The sequence below is a fragment of the Pangasianodon hypophthalmus genome, chromosome 14 (assembly GCF_027358585.1).
Source record: "Pangasianodon hypophthalmus isolate fPanHyp1 chromosome 14, fPanHyp1.pri, whole genome shotgun sequence".
Taxonomy (NCBI): Eukaryota; Metazoa; Chordata; class Actinopteri; order Siluriformes; family Pangasiidae; genus Pangasianodon; species Pangasianodon hypophthalmus.
The window spans coordinates 23,079,530-23,096,998 of NC_069723.1; the positions used below are offsets into that span (position 1 = coordinate 23,079,530).

Consider the following 17,469-nt stretch of genomic DNA (forward strand, 5'->3'; position numbering starts at 1 on the left):
TAACTTAAAAAAAGTTACAGCTTTACCTCTGACTGTTACAAAGTGCTGACACTGGAGACTCCTTCCATAAATATTACAGACATTTTCACCATAGCAACGATTACACATGTTTTTAATCTGTTTATGTGGAGCGTCTGACGTACAAGTCCCTCTGAATGAGCCGTTACTATAGCAACGCTAACATATTAGAACAAGCACATTTTGGCTTTTTTGGGGAAATGTGAAAAAAAATATCTACACCAATCAATTACTGCATGGACGCTTCATGTGTTCACACCTCGCTGTTCAATAAAAGACACACACTCACCTGATACACACTCTTTAACACCCAAACCAACGACATCCACCTCGAGTCATTAAGATAAGATGTGCAAATTGTAACTAATCCTAACGTCAGTCTCGTTTAGGAAGCCTGAGCTTCTGTAAATCCGCTGCGTTTATCCGCTAAGTGTTGAATTGAATCTTCTACTCGTACTGCCAGCAGTCTGATTAAAGTTAACACGCCCTGGAGCTCTTTCTTAATCCTGTATAAATAAATGAATAGAGCCTCTACATCATCAAGGTCTCTCCTTCTTCCTTTCTCTCGCTCTCTCTGTGTATACGAGAAAGAAGAGAGATGAATTCATCGCCTCTACTCCTCTCGCTCTTAATTAAAAGTAATTAATTGGTGGCCCAAGTTCAAACCCTGCATTTCATCAGCAGAGACACTTTTCAGACCTCAGTGTGTTGCTACAGCCAACTTTTACTCCTGATGAATACGTCCTATTCATTCTTTTACGACAGGCTCGAGGACTACACCACTTAAACATGCAGAGACTCAGCGCTTGAGAAATGGCGCAGGACCGTTCCACCATCTGTTATAATGAAACACGACTTGACTTCACACTCCTGCACTTTTTTCCAATAGACAATCTTTCCAGAAGAGGATTCATCAACTTTTCTTTATTACGAGTGACTAATTTATTCTGGCTTAGCATGGATCATTGGCGAGAATGTTATGTTATGGTTATGATTATTGTTGGAAATGTTAGAATAACAGATCTGGCCAGTGACACAACTATAATAAATAACGTGTATAACGTATTTATGGGAAAAGCGGTGGGCGATGTGGCATATCACAAGATATTTTCACGCCCCATGGCATTTATCATGATATCTCACAGAGTGGAGTGACAGCAAAACAAAAGTGCCACGTCTAAAAACGTTTACCTCTAAAAATGTGTATCTAGAAAAAAATGATTTAACACGTTGTAAATATTTGATTTAAAAAAAAATAGGCAATAACTGCAGTGTACTCAAAGTAAAAACCAAGCATAGTCCACACAGCTTCCGTAGTTCCTAAGAAAGACACACACACATATCAATGATGAAAAGTAAAAATAAATAAATAAATAAATAACCAAATAATAATAATATTCCACAGCATGGTTTAATTCTCGAATCTGATTGGTCAGAAGGTGTACATTATTTCTGTATAACAGCACGCCTCGGACACCAGCTCCAGCTTCAACATGAACAATAAGTTTATAAAATAATTAACGTTATTGTTTCTATAATAACAGCTCATACACAGGTACAGTGAACGCTCTACATAATATATGACTAACAATAAACAGATTTTTGTTGTTTTTTTTTTTAAGAAAGAAAAACATGTAACTGGAGAAGTGGTGAAGTTTTTTCGTTAGGAGACATATTTAACATTTATGAAAGGAGTCTCCAGTGTCAGGGCTTTGTAAAAGTCACGGTGCTTTGCAAAGTTTCTCGGGCTTCAGGACAGAGTTTATGCAATCCAGTTTTATTTATTTATTTATTTATTTATTTTTGTGTGTGTGTGTGTGTGTGTGTGTGTGTGTGTGTGTGAGAGAGAGAGAGAGGCTGGCGAGGGAACGACTGTTCATCGTTGCTATAAACTAAGTGATAACTGGAACTAACTACTCCACAACATTAACTACAAACTTTTTAAAATGTTCGACATGTCATTCATTAATAAATTAAACACAGAAATTAAATAATTCGCTGAGGTGTAAGCAGAATAACAGAAAATACATGCGGTTATATGAAAATAATCCACTTCAGGGTAGTAAGAGAGCCCCGGCTTCACAGCGGGCGGCGTCACACCACCCTGCCGTGGATTATTTTCATATGGTCTAGACTGTTATTCCTTACATAAATCATCCAAATCAAAACATATGACAAAATGTACAGATATTTTCCTCAGTGAGAATAAAACAAGTTGAAAATGTCCTGTTTTCTCTGATCTGCACATGTATGCTAATGCTTCCTAGCTGGACAAAGATGTGGTCATACTCCGAACTCGATTAGTAAAATTAGCAACATTTGCAACTGCAATGACGCCATTTTGTTATAAAATGTTTTATCCTCTAAGAAGCTATGTTTTTTGCAGTGTACAACTTGTGAAGCTAATGAGATACTAGCTTAACTAGCATAACTGATGACCACAGTCCCTGTATGACTTTAAGTGTATGTAGTGTAATAAATGTGCTCATTAGAGGAACATTAATAAATGCGTCCACTTCCTTGTGAACGATCATTTCAGCTACTCCAAAATATTGTTTTAGCACAACAAAGGAGAAGGTGAAATGCTGTTGTAAGATCGTCTGTAACACAAACTGGTGTTTTATTTTAGATGGAATTGCAAATGCGGGAAATTCTACGCTGACGTTTCAGAAACTTAAACGACATTTTGGTGAAATCGAAGGAGAGGAAAAGGCGAAAATGTGTCAGGTTCATTGCAGAAAACTACTCAGGTTTAGTTGACTAAAACTGCTGTACAGTAAAATGAATCTAAATCTAAACTAGATGTGTAAATGAACCTTGACATATACAAATAAACACATCACTCACTGTTATACGTTCATCTCTGTCGTCTACGTTCACGCCATCTTTCTTCCAGGAGATGGTGGGTTCTGGGTGACCGCGAGGAGGCTGGCACTCCATCACTGCCGGTTCTCCAGCGGCCACCATCACATCGCTGGGGTTCTGCCTGAACTCATCACGGAGAACTGCAGAGAGAGAGAGAGAGAGAGAGAGAGAGAGAGAGACAGTGAGAAATTAAATTAGAGATATTTTCAAGTTTGTAGCTACTAAAAAGGGTAGATTCATTAGCATTAGCAATAGCACTGAAGCTCTCATTCAGTCTGAGTAAAATGGTGCTTTCTTTAATGAGATATTAATTCACCGGTTCTCCTTTCTCCACATTTTGGTTTTCTATAGTAGAACTTATTTTGTAAGCCCTTCCGGTGGACACGCATGCAACGGTTCTGCGTTACGCACTGGCCCCTTTTCAGTAACATTATTTCCCCCATTTTTTTGTCTGAGCTACTGTTTCTTGGAGAGTTTACAGGAAAAGCCGCACTTACACCAACAGAAGCCAACTCTTGGCTCTAAAACATGTGAAACTGAATCTTAACAAAACATTCATACACAATTTATGAAATAAGATGAAAATTTCCACCCGGACTCCGTATTAAGCTTCTGTATAAGGCAATTGAGCCTCCTTATTTAAACATTCAGGTATGTGAGCTGTTTTCATCTTATTTACTTTCTCAAGAGACTATTAACTTCGACTGTTTCTGCCGTACTGTTAATTCCTTATTTGTTTTTTGAGATTACATTCCGTCAAAGTCTTCCAGCAAACCTGAAACATCCACGAACGCGGTAAACAGGATGTCTATTTGCATTCACACACATTTAATGTCTTTTTTTTTCTCTTTAAAATCACCCACTTTTTTTAATTCACAGTATTTCCTCGAGCTTTCCTGGACCTGCTCCAATCTCTCCCATCTCTCTGACGACCGTCTGTCTCAGATCAAAGTGAGGCGTAACCTGAACTCCTGACTGCCTACAAATTCCTTCGAGCCTTTAAGCACTTAATTGGCCATAAGATCCCACTTTCTGCCGCTTGTAACTGCACAGCGGGTTCAGCTCTCCCACAGTTACCTTAAAGCGAAAAAAAATCCAAAAACGTAACAGCATCCGAATCTCTGTCAAAGGGAAAGGGTTCCACGGACTCAGCGAGGAAAATCGACCCCCCTGCTCAGCTTATCTCTGTTTATCCTTAACTTTCTCCATTCTAACTCGGGCTTATAAATAACTGCAAGGTTTCACTTGAACCCAGATAAGCTCTTTAAGAGGAGTCTCAGTCCCATTAATGGGATTAATTTATTCATTTAGCTACAAAGTTCAGGAAATACTTGCTTTGATAAATAAAACTAGAGCTTGTGATCTTAAACAATGAATTTTATATAGTGCTTTTAACAATAGACAGGATGGAGATTTAGATCCCTAATGAATGAGACAGACGAGACAGTGGCGATGAGGAAAATCTCTAATCTACAGCTCTACAATATCCAGGTGAGATTATTCACTGAATGGTAAGACTTCGTTTGAAGGCGTAAACTGTAATTGGGAAGTTCAGATCTTTAGGGACCATCCACAGCAACAGACAGTGAGTTACAAAAGCCTTTATTCAAACAGTAATCGAACATTTGCTCTGACTGCACTAGTAGACTAGTATTCCACACCAGATGAGAAACAAGAGTTGGAAAATTGCGCTCTTTATCTAATGAGAAGTGTAAAAGTGTTTCGAGCATCAGCACAGGGACGCTACATGTCACACTGTGATGGTCTGAGACGGAGAACGATGGACAGATCTGTGTTAAGAACCTTCCTGTTTCGTGTCCACTCTTGTTTGTCGGGGTATGTGCTGTTTGTAGCTATGCTCTGGTGTATATCTCAAGAAGCATTGCGGTGGTTACAAACTCAGTGAGCTCACAGCGGGATCTTGCTCCCTCCCGCTGCTCTCATTAAAGCGGCATTCATCCACTTCACCTCTCCTCTCTGAGAACGAGAGATTACTGAGATGAGAGAGAGAGAGAGAGAGAGAGAGGGGTAGAGGGCTTAAAGTGTTACAGAAGCTATTAATAGCTAATAAAGCAAGACCTTGTTGTGGTATCAAGGTGCATGCAGCAACACGCGTCTTGCTTGTTATATAATAAGCCATATGTGTATCATTTTTGTTTTAACAGAACATTAAAGTCCCTTTGAAATGGCTGTGATTTGATTATATGCATTAATGGTGATGCATTTCCTTTTAAAACAGGAAATCAGAATGGCAGTGTGCTGAAGTGTTTGAATGATTTACACAACGGCAAACAGGATTCGAGATACGCCAAACCACTGTGGAAAGTAACGAAATACAGGCAGCGGCCAAGCTCAACTCACTCACACTTGTCTACTTTAACCAGGACAATATCCCAGGCAACGAGATGTTGGAGACGAGGTCAAGCACCAGCAGCGTCGATGGTGAAAGAGAGCCGGAGAGTCGTCACTGGGAGTCACCTGACAAGCGGCAGATAAAATGATATCGCTGACTCATTCTCATGGAGTAAGACTGTGTATAAAGGTGGAATCGCAAAGAGGTTCTCAATCAGTCTGCAGGAGCGATATTCCAGCATTGCACAACTCCAAGTTGGTAAAACACTCCTCGGAAAAGGTCACTATCAACTTGCACAAACTCCACCCTCTTCCAAATGAATAAAGTTCAACTATTAACACTCACCCAAACGATGTTTGGTAAAGGGAATAATGGGTGAACATACACTGGCGAACCATGTCTTCTGCAAACAAGCTGGTATTGTAGAGCAAGACACGCCCCCAGGGGACGTATACATTCTAGAGAGCATTTATTTAGATGGACACAAAACTAGTACAGGATGAATCATAAAAAATATTAGCATGTTCCTGGAAGTGATAGGAGAATGAGAATATCTCCCATGGCAGGTATAACAACAATGGCCATTTTGATTTCAGGGCCACTTTAAATACACAAAGGGAAATTTTCAGATCTGGCTTCATGGTAGATCATGCGTCAAAACTGCAAGTTTGACATTTAACATTTCTGGTCTTCTTCCTAGCTTTGGATTTAGCCAACTGCCAAGTATCAAAGCACAGCAGTTGCATTAGCAAGGATTAGCAACAATTATCTAACAAATGCACCCTTTCTTCTTACAGTTGTTACAGAAAGGAAACAGACATTGACCTCTAGCCTTGCTCATACCCAAGGATAAGCATCAGTTCTCAGAGGATTGTCTCTGGTACTTCTGCAGCAAAATTAAACCCAGACGCAAGTAAATGTCAAATCAAAATGAGATCTGCCTCACTGTGGCTCTAACATTAATAAAAATGAAGACGGAATACCACACACAGACTGAGGTTGCTTGATCAAATGAGATCTGTTCAGAGGAAATGAAAAGATTTCTCCGAGCGCCCTCAGAGGTCTCCTGCTGTATTCCACTGGAGCCAACAGGCAACTGGGGATTTGCTCGTGAGCACATCAAAACCCGATGCTGGCTCTTGTACAGGGAGATTTTGAGCTTGGAACGTTTCCATTAGGACAGCGCTCACCCTTGTAAAGGGCTGAAGGAGGACAAAAGGACTAGAGAATGCAGTGTCGCTCTGAAAAGTATGCTAGTCAAAACATCACAGACTTAAATCAAGACTACATGGTAGTCATAGAACCGACCTCCGTATGAACCCGCTGAATCGATAATCATACTGGTCTGGCGATCTGGGGTTCAGATTACGAGTTGACTCCCGAAAAGCCTTTTTTGCTCCAGACAAGAATGTCTCTGTCTTGCTAAGCACTAGTGTCACTGGTAAAATATGCAGAGTCATGAATAAAGTCAGGGCACTGGGATTAAAATAGTGCAATAACCGATCTGGACGAGGAACTGAACACGAAAAATGAATGTAAAACCATGAATGTAATCGGTCCCAGATGTGACCCCTGTTGCACTCAGCTTTTTTTCCCCCAACTTTTTTGTACAAGTTTCGAGGTTTCTGCTCAGCAGAAGACAATGGAGAGAGCACAGATTAAAAAGAGGGCACTTGTATATCTTTCCTCACTTACTATCCATTGTGATAATTAAAACTAGCAAAGCAGTTCAGGTGTCAGTCAAATAAGGCCTTGCTGATTCCGCTTCAGTTCCAGGTTGTAACACTACGAAATGTGGAATAGTTCGGGGGGAGAGGGGGTGTGAACACTTATGCAAGCACCTGTATACATACTGTAAATCTCAGCAGACATAGAGAACTTTCTCTGCATACATGACTCCAATCCAAATGCGCTCTTGTATGGTTCCACATAGACCCATTAGGTGTTCCCCCAGACGGGCAAACAAAGAACCTCTAAAGCTTCAAAACTTTCAATGAGTGTAGTGTTTTTTGGATGGTTAATGGTTCCAGCATCTTAAAGAGGTTCTACTGGGAACCTTTTTTAAAAGGTGCACCCATCAGGTGAAGGGCTCTACATAGCACCTTTAAGGATTCATTCAGAGGGACAACCCAAGAACCTTTAAAGCTTCAAAAGTTTCTAAGTGTGTAGGGTTCTTTGGTTGGGTAATGAGTCTAGTTTTCCAAAGAGGTTCTCCTAGGAGCCTTTTTGAAAAGTGAACCCCTCAGTTGAAAGGTTCTACACAGCTCCTTTAAGGATTCATCCAGAGGGACAACCCAGGAACCTCTAAAGTTTAGAGTCTAGGGTTCTTTGGAAGGTTAATGGCTCTTGTTTTTCAAAGCAGTTCTCCTAGGAATATTTTCTAATTGTTGTAGGGTTCTACACTGAACCATTAAGGATTCCCCCAGAGAGATAACCAAAGAATCTCTAAGGCATCTACATTTTCCAAGAATGTATCACTGTTTAGCAAGTCTGGTTTTCTAGTTTTTGTTCATCTTTTTTGGTTTTGGTCCCTGATCCTCCTTTTCCTGGTGTGTTTATGTTCCGTTTCAAAGAGAACCCTTGGGACATGGTGTGTTAACACTGTTCTCTACGCTCACAGCACAGACACGGTGAGGCAGCATGGTACTCCTCTTCCTGTGAGCAAGATAGAACAATGTAAAAAGTATTGAAGATCCTAAGAGGTTAAAAAAAAGAAACAGAGAAAAAAAACAAAACACAACAAGGAGAGCGCAGCCCCTGTCCTGGCCGATGATGTCATCTGTTTAAGCTATGAAGTGTGTGTGCTTGGGTGCGTGTAAGGATACCAGCCGTAGCTACAGGGGACTGACAATGTTAGGCATCTGGAGCTGGTGTAAACATTACAGCATATCTCAGCTGTGTGGAAATAAACAGTGCGTGACAAACTAAACAGAGGCAGAAACAGAATACATGATAGTATGCTTAGTTAGCCTGCATCCGCCTGGCTTAAAATGAGACTGTAAAGTGATCAGGAAGCTCAGTAACACAAGCAGGCAGATGTGTCAAGAGACATCTAAACAAGGGCAGAGCATTTATTTAGATGAAATCAAAGAAAATATGAATTTGTACAAAAGGTATGAACGCTAAACTTTGTACCTTTCTCATATGATGCGTGTTGTGCAAATTGTTACAAATCCCCCAGTGTGAACCTACGTAGGTCCACGGCCAAGTTCTACACACCACGTCAATAGCGTGAGGAGCTTTTAAAACCTCAACTACACGTTTACATGTTTGTTTATTGCTTGTAACCTTTAAGCTAAAAAAAAGCCTCATTGGTAGCTATGATAATTACCATAATCGTCATAAAGTGCATTCAGTACAATAAATTTAATGGAAACGAAAACACCCTCGCAGATGACAGCTTTTACATGAAACGCTTTAGAGCGCAGACAGGAAATGGATGTACACCATGAAGCTTCATAAACACAGGGTTTTTTTTCCACTTTCTGAAAGCCTGCAATAATGAGACACTGCCATATTACTGAGTAATGCACATCTCTATTCTGAAATCCTCCCTACATTCTAACACTCACCATATAACCTCAAAGCTCTCTCTCTCTCTCTCTCTCTCTCTCTCTCTCTCTCTCTGAGCTGCTATTCCTGAGCAAACCTGCAGAAATCAAACAGCTGCCAAACGATTTTACTGCCGTATGCTTTCCTTGGCAAGGAGGAAGACAGGAGGTTCCTCAACTATCCAATTATCTCACAGCAGTAGACCTGGGAAAAGCCGTGTAGTGCACTTCATCTACTGCACTTCATCTAGTGCACTTCATCTAGCTGACCTGCTTATGACCAGTTATAATGCAATGTACATTTTGAGAAGAAAGAGGTATACTCTAAGGGGAAAAAAAGGATTCTTCAAGGGTTTTTTAAGGGTCCATTAGATAATTAGGGGTTCTTAGCATCCAAAAAAGTTCTACTTCCAATCTTTTTTTCATAGCGAAACATTATTGTAAGTTTCTACATAGAAACTGTAATGGTTCCCACAGAGAGACAACTGAAGAACCCAATATAGGTTCTAAATATGAAATAAAATTTAAAAAGTGTGAAGGTTTTTTTGGATGGCTGATGGGTCTAGCTTTCCCAAGAGGTTCTACCAGGAAGCTTTTATTAAAAGAGGTTCTCCTTGGAATGTTTTCATAGGGAAACCCTCTGTTGTAAGGTTTTACATAGAACCTTTAAGAGTTCTCTAAGAGAGATAACCAAAGAACCTCGAAAGGTTCTGAATTTTCTAAGAATGTAGGGTTCTTTGGATGGCTAACAGGTCTAACTTTCCAAAACGTTTTTAACAGGAACCTTTTCTGAAAGTGAAACCCACTGTTGAAGGGTTCCACTTATAACCTTTAAGGGTTCTAGGGTCCTTTCTAAGAGTGTGGGGTTCTTTGGATGGTTAACTGTTCTAGCTTTCTAAAAAGCTTTTACTATGAAACTCTCATCTAACTCCTTTAGATGGACAACCGAAGAAAAGCTTCGAAAAAAGTGTTCTTTGGATAGTTAAGTGTTCTAGCTTTCTACAAGGAATCTTTTCTAAAAGTGAAACTCTCTGTTCTACACAGAATGCAGTGTTGTAGAAATTTAACTTGCAACAATCCGTATTTATAAGATTGCAATATACCATCTTAGAAATACGGTTCCTTTTAGCACCCTTGAGGGTTGGTTCTTCAGAAAGGCTCAAAGTAGAAACCCTTGAGAAAGCTAGAACCCTCAACCTTATAAAGAAAGCATACTGGGAAACTATCACATTGATGTGATATGGTTACTGATTGGTGTGGGTTATTGTGACTAAAATGACTTCATCTAAATGGCATGATTCATCAAAACATCTGCGGAACCGCACATCTGGAGCGTCTGCAGTGGTCCGACTGTGGAACCCAAACCAAGAGCACAATAACTGCGAGAGTCGAGTGGTGGAGCACATGGAAAAATTAGCAAAACTCCAAGCTTCAGAATGAATTATGTGGAAAATCATCAAAGTTACATTAAGGGAGCGTCTGACAGGAAACAGTACCTGACAGCTGAGCGCAGACAGAGAGGTCTATTCACTCGGCTTCTCTGCGTCGATCAGTAAAACCATAACTCTCAGTGTGAACGCATTGTCGGGTGTGTGTGCGTGTGTGTGTGGGTCGGAGAGGCGTTTGTGTGGGCGGGTGTGAAAAAGAGAGGTGAGATATTAACTTCCTTGGCACATTCAGGTTCTAAATATATGTGCAGGAGTTTCAGAGAAAGAACAAGCCAAGGAACCTGATCTCTCTGTGGAGGAATATTACAGACTCAAAGCCGAGAAAGCTGTTCCTGATGATGAGCGCTGAAGAACGGGAGGAGGATTAGCAGCTTGGACTGAGGGGAAAAAGAAAAAAAACACTTTAGCTGTTCTGTTTTGGAAACAAAACAAATCTAATCGTGGATACCAGTCGTTTCTTTTTCACCCCGCTTTTGCTCAAGGGCAAATTAAATTAAAAAAAAAAAAAAAAAAGAAACATAACATGTCTTCAGTCTGTTTGTTCCACAATCGGCTGCTGCTTTTACACAGAATTCTTCCTTAAGATAAATTAATAACATTGTCGGGGAATAAACACCAAGAAAATGGAAGAACATTAGAACGACTTGCGGATTGCGGAGCTGTGAGTAGAGCTGTGTTGTGTAGTGGAGCACATCGCAGCTGTCGAGAAGAGCTGAGTGACTGCTTGAATTAGCTGCTGCGCAAATCCAAACAAGTCTTGTGTGGCAAAGGTGGTGTAAGAAAAAAGAAAAAAAAGAAAAGCAATGCTGTCTGAAACACGAAGCATACTGATGAGACCTGGGCTTTCCCCAAGTGTGATAAGGGAAAGCGTCAAAGAAACATCAAGACAGAAACTAAGCAAAGTACAAACCATTCAAACCTCCTCACTTTGGTCTGTAAAGCTGGTTTAGATTTATTACTTATATCGTACGCTGTACGATATGATCCCAATGAAATCTTGTCCAAATTTTATAGGAGAATGTGATAAAGTGTGTTCTCAATGGCAGGTTATATGATGATGATCCTCTAATGATGGACCTGAGATTAAAGAAAAATCCTACGTTCTGATTACGCCGTTAATCCGAAATCCTGTTGATCAGAAAACAGGGTGAAGACAATTTGCATTAGCATGTTTTGTTTACGTTTCATCATCGCCACTAGCGTATTCATCCTACGCCGGACGGCTTCATCCTACACCGTCCTCCTATTGGTGGATTTTAGATTTTAATCAGAAATTTTGGACAGAACTTTGTCATCAACTGTCACAATGGCCACCGTTAACGTGAGCTTGTCAAATTGTGCGTTCTAAGATCGTCAATCTCAACTCATGACCAAAAAATTATTTTACAACACACAAGCAAAGTCAGGCTGGAAATCACTCAGTGCAAAGTTTAAAAAAGTTAGTGACTTTTTTTTAACACGATTCATTTATTTCCACACGTGATATTTTCAAAGTCTTGACTTGATTGATTCTATTATAGCTATGTTTAGCTATGTATTTTTAAGCGACTTTCGCCTCCCTGGGACGCTGCATGAGAAGCAGTTTAAAAAGAAGCAGTTGTGTGGCGTCATGTGACTCTGAGGAAGCACGTGTTAGCCTTCACCCTCCTGTATTTAGTATATAAAGTTTCATCTTGTGGCAGCCTCAACATTGGATAAATACGATAAACATTTCCACAAATACACAAAATTGTAAAAGGAAAACGCGGTGTGTTTCCTGTCTACTCTTGAAGTCAGTTCTGGCTACCGTGTGTCTGAGGCTGAGGTAAATCCCAGACTACAGGCTCAGGGATCTTGACAAGGCAGTTTACATTCCACCTTCAACCACATGGCACACACTGGCCTGTAAAAGTGTTTCTGTTTCTAAACAGTGGCTTCTTTATAGATGCTAAAGAAAGGAGAACTCTAGTCACAAAAGATATTTATTTTCCAGATTTTGGAGCACCTCTAATTTATTGTTTTGGCTACTGTGAGATCAGGGAGTCAGGATTAGAGTTGTCAGCTATCAGTTACTCGAGTTGGCTGAGGGTTAAAGGTCACACTTAGACAATTAAAGCCATGAGAGGATTATTAAAAGTGATCAACATCTGATCTGGCTTCTCTCTGCAGGAACCTCACGGCTAACGTGGATCAGATGTTCTCCTGGGTTGCAGTGTTGATGTACGGAAGGCTGACCCTCGGTACGTCCCGCTGATCGAGAGAACTACACGACTGCCATGTTAGAGACGAGCTGTGGAGCTGGAACAGCAGTTACTCTGCAGTTACACATCATTACTACATCATTACAGCATCTGCAACAGGAACGTCGTTAAAGCAAACTAATCAACATTCCTGGCTTCTTCCACCACACACACACACACACACACACACACACACACACACACACCATACATCTGTGACATCTGTTGAGATATGGTGCAGGAAGGAACGAAAGAAAGAAAGAAAAAGGTGGAAGAACAAACAAGAAGAAGAAGAAGAAGAAGAAGGAGGAGGAGGAGGAGGAGGAGGAGGAGGAGAACAAGAAGAAAAAGAGAAAATAGAAGAATAAGAAATGAAAATGGGGTATGAAGAAGAAGAAGAAGAAGAAGATCTGGAAGAAAAGAACAATTAGGACAACAGAAGAAGACAAAGAAGTAGATGAAGAAGGAGGCAATAAAGTAGAAGATGGTGAAAGAAAAGAACAAGTAAACACAAAGAAGAGATGGATTAGGAGGAAGAGGCAGAAGAAAAAGATAACAGTGGATGAAGAACAAGAGCAAAAACAACAAGGTGAAAGAAGATGAACATGTAAGAAAAGAATAAGAAGAACAGAAGAAGGTAGAAGAAGGTGGAAGAACAAGATGGTGGACGATACTGGTGTAACAAAAGAAAAAAATGTGCAAGAGAAGAAGAAGAAGAAGAAGAAGAAGTAGTTAATTAATCATGTTGCAGTGATGACGTAGGAACATTTATAAACGTTACACTAAAATCTTCTCAGAACTTGACAGACTGAATATTTTAAGAACTGAAAGTTGATTGTATGAAAGGGCTAAACGTTTCTTTAAAGCAGGACAGGATCATGTTCACGTGATCAGCTGCTGGAAGCTGCACGTGTTTGTTGCGTTAATGGCCTTCAGCGTCTTCATCAGCGCGACGTTACTCAACAGCATCAACAGGATGTTTCTGCGTTTTATGTTTTAACGGCATAAACACTTCCCTCCATCTGGACAAATCTGGCTACAGTGCTTTCAGTGGACGCTCAACAAGGACTCTGAATCGGATTTGTGCTTGAGTGTGTGTGTGTGTGTGTGTGTGTGTGTGTGTGTGTGTGTGTAATGTGGTGAAGAGAGTGAGATCTTGGCAGCGGATCAGCCACATGGACAGGAAACATAATCCAGCCTGTTTTAGTGTTTTAAACCACTGAGGGGCTGCAGATGGAACGAGGGGGAACATTAGAGAGAGAGAGAGAGAGAGAGAGAGAGAAGTTTAAGTAACAGCACATCTTTCAGGCTTTCGTCATGGCCACTTTCATTCACCACACCACACTGTACCACGTCCTCTCCTCTCCAATCTATTTACCAGCCACGGAAAGACTGAGAGTCAGGCTGAAAACAGAGCGGAACCGAGGAAGGAATTTAACACTCTGTGTCATGCTGTTAGAGGAAAATAATCAACAATGGGGTGGTGTGATGAAGCCGAGGTACTGGAACCACCCTGAAGTGGATTATTTTCCTACATAAGCACGTCCTCAAATTTGCTAACCATTACAATTTGTAATTTGTTCAAGAACAACACTTTGCTTTTTATCCCTTTACAGCTACATTTAACATTCTTGAAACAAGTTCGTTCCGGTTCTCACTTCTGTTACAGCAGCTATAAACAGTCGTTCCCTCAACAGCCTTTCTTCTTTCCCTCTTTTCAAATTAAGAAGTCAAAAAAAAAAAAATTCGCTGTTTGTCAAGTTACTGAAAAAACTCCTCTGTCCTGAAGATGTCGGAAAACTTAAAGTTACAGCTCTGACACTGTAGACTCCTTCCAGAAATGTTAACAATACATGTCTCTGACACTTTTTGGAAAACTTCCCCATATCAAAAGATTACACGTTTTTTAACGATTATGTGGCGCGTCTGCTCTACGAGTCCCTGTGTATGAGCTGTTACTATAGAAACGATAACGTATTAGAATAAGTGCATTAATATAAACCTGCACTACTGTCAGAGCTGCTGTTATAGAAAATTAATCAACACCTTCTGACCAATCAGAATCCAGAATTCAGGACCTTCAGTGCTAAGATCATCTCCACTGTCCTCCAAAGTAGCTGACTCTCAAACAAACCGCAAAAAAAAGAAAAAAGACTTGTGCTCCTGGCCTCAGGCAGAACAGATGAGCAGAAACAGAGAGACAGAGAGAGAGACAGAGAGAGAGAGAGAGAGAGAGACAGAAGGACCGGTGGAGAGAAAAGGAGACGGAGAGACAGAGAGTGGAGATAATAGGAGGGCATGAGACAGAATGAGAGGGCGAGGAATGTTAAAGAGGGTGAGACACGGCCAATGAGGGGTCTCGGCACACAGGCGAGCGGCGGATCCAGAGGGACACAATGGCTTCCACATGGCCACTAACCTCTACCAGATGGGACCAGAGAAGATGAAACAGCACTATCTTTAAGAACGATCTGGGACACAGGGACAGAGCAGCGCTTCACAGAGAAGGATGGATAGAACAAAGACTGGGGCTAAACAGGAGAGACGGGGCGAGAGAGACTGAATAGTTGAAGAGTGGAATTTTCACAGACATGAATGCTAAATGATAGTGAGGATGGAAAGTGTTCAAAAAAAGAAGTTGTTGTGATGATCAGATTTGCCTGGAGGTAAACTCGGGATCTGACAGTATGGAAAAAAATCTGAGACATGAAGAAGAAAGATGAAGAAAAAGTGGCCTCTGAGTTTTTCCTCCTCTCGTTTTTATGGCGTGCTCAGCTACTGTTAACATCGCAGAAACATTCCGCTCTCTGATTTATCGCCCTTCCTCTGAGGGAGACTTGCTGGATGGCAGATATTTAGGACTACTACACAAAAACACACAGTCTGTTCCAGAATATTCCCCAGATTTATGATGCAGATGGAGAAAAACTCTTCCCCAGTGTGGTGAGAAGCTCTTCTCGCTTTCCTTCTCCAATGCGCTGTTTTGTTTTCAACGCAGAAGCCAGGACAGGACATCGGAGACCCTTGGCGAGCGAAAGCATTTCAGCCACCTTTCAGTTCACGGTGATGGACAATAAATAAAAGATACACTCCTACGTCTCACACGCACGGAACACAGAGACGCAAAACATTCGTTAATATTATTCTTTATTGTCCAAGAGAACATACTACAAGAGTTCTTCAGTGGTTCTTAGGAGGGCTGAGAGCTCCAACCTGGAAACTGTTCAACATGCGGAAGAAATGTTGAAGAGAAATGCTGTAGAGAACAAGAGTAGAAGGAAAAAGGTAGGGCCAGAAGAGAAGAAGGAGGAGATGGATGAGGAAGAGGAGAAAAAGAAAAGAAGAAGAGTAGAAAAAGGATATGAAGAAGATGAAGAAGAAGGAGGAGAAGAAGAAGATATATAGAAAAAGGAGAAGAAGAAAAAGAAGAAGAATAGAATAGCAAGAAGAAAAAGACAGCTAAGAAGATGACCAAGAAGAGCAAGAAGTAGAGAAAAAGGAGAGATTAATAATTAGAGGAAAAGAAGACGAACTAGGAAAGAAAAAAGAACGAGAGAAGAAAACAAAAAGGAAGAACGAGAAGAAAACGAAAACTAAAAGAAGAAGAACCAAGGAAAGAGAAAAGGAAGAGCAAGAAAAGAAGAACAAGAGAAGAAGAGGAAAAAGAAAGAGGAGGTTAAAAAGAGGCTGATAAGCGGAGGATAAGGAGAAGCAAAAAGCAGAACAACAGAACAGCAAGAAGAAAAACACATAGAAGTAGAAGAAGAAGAAATAACCAGGGTTTTAAACATTATATTAGTTTTATAACCTGTTGCTCTGAAACATATATATTATACTTTCATTTTTTTCCCCTCTTTTGCAGTTATTCTTGTTTAGTCAGTTCTCTCGTTTTCCTTTCCTCCCTGTTTTATTTACAGGACATTCATTTTTTGGTGTTGTGTTTACGACTGTACACGCTGCTACACAACAATAGCTGACGTGGTGATTATGATGTTTGATTGCTTTAATTTCCCTCTTCACACTGTTTCACTTCACACTTTAACGCACAAAGCTGCGGAATGCATTTAAATAGGAAATGTTTTAGGTAATTCAATTCCAGCACAGTGTTTAAACATGCTGGTCAGCCCTACTGCGTACATTCCCCTTAACTCCCGTGATGTGTTTCTGTCCTTACGGAGACTCCAGGCAGAACATGGCCGTGCTCGTGGGAACCGGCTAAAGACCTCGAGTGAAATATAGAGTGGTGTTCAGCATGAAGGAAGTGAAGGTTACTCAGGGTGTACGGTGTACGCGGTGAAGCTGAGGCCTTGTGCAGGAGCTCTGACATATTAATGAAATGAAAGAAAATGCGTATCACAGACTGGATTATAAAAACCCGAGTACGGAAACCGACGCCAAACGCAGAAGGTGTATCTGTAAATAATTTAGAACGCTTCATGAGAGCTGGAGGTTCACCCTACCTAACATATGGCACATGAGCTCCAGACCTACAGCTGCTCCTCAGAGTGCTGGCTATAAACTAGGCGCTACACCGGCTAGTCGGCTAACGTAGCTGCTCGTCGACGCTCTCGGCTTGTATCAGCCGATCGTGGATCGTGTGGCTTCACTGTGGTGCTGTTTAAACATAGTAACAAGCACAAGCACATATTTAATTATCTCAATAGCTCACTGATTTGAGTAATTAGACCAAAAGATGGTGATAAAGTCATAAGTAAAGACGAGAAGGATAATCCTACCCTATCCCTAACCTTGGCATTTGCATCTTTAACCAGTATTAAATTATGATTTTATAGCTAACCTGCGAGTGCTGCTTGCAACTCAGTGAGATATTGAGGGAATTAAATATGAGGATTTTCTTTAAATAAATCTTTTCATCATTTTCGTTTTTATTCCTTGCTGCAATCTTCTTCACATCATGCTTCCACGCATAAAGATATACATTATAGTAAAATATAATATGGAAAATATGTGACTACAGTACACTGATATATGCAAAGCCCACTGTTTATTTATTT

At 40.6% G+C, this 17,469-nt stretch overlaps 1 protein-coding gene across 7 annotated transcripts in view; it reads right to left on the reverse strand.

Annotated features, from left to right (window-relative positions):
• Positions 1–17,469, reverse strand: part of robo1 (roundabout, axon guidance receptor, homolog 1 (Drosophila)) — a 291,196-nt gene that overhangs the window by 66,889 nt on the left and 206,838 nt on the right. For all 7 annotated transcript variants that reach the window (XM_053239792.1, XM_053239793.1, XM_053239791.1 and 4 more), the window contains one exon: positions 2,866–3,023. In XM_053239792.1, the coding sequence (XP_053095767.1) occupies positions 2,866–3,023 (158 nt within the window). The remainder of the gene's footprint in view (positions 1–2,865; positions 3,024–17,469) is intronic.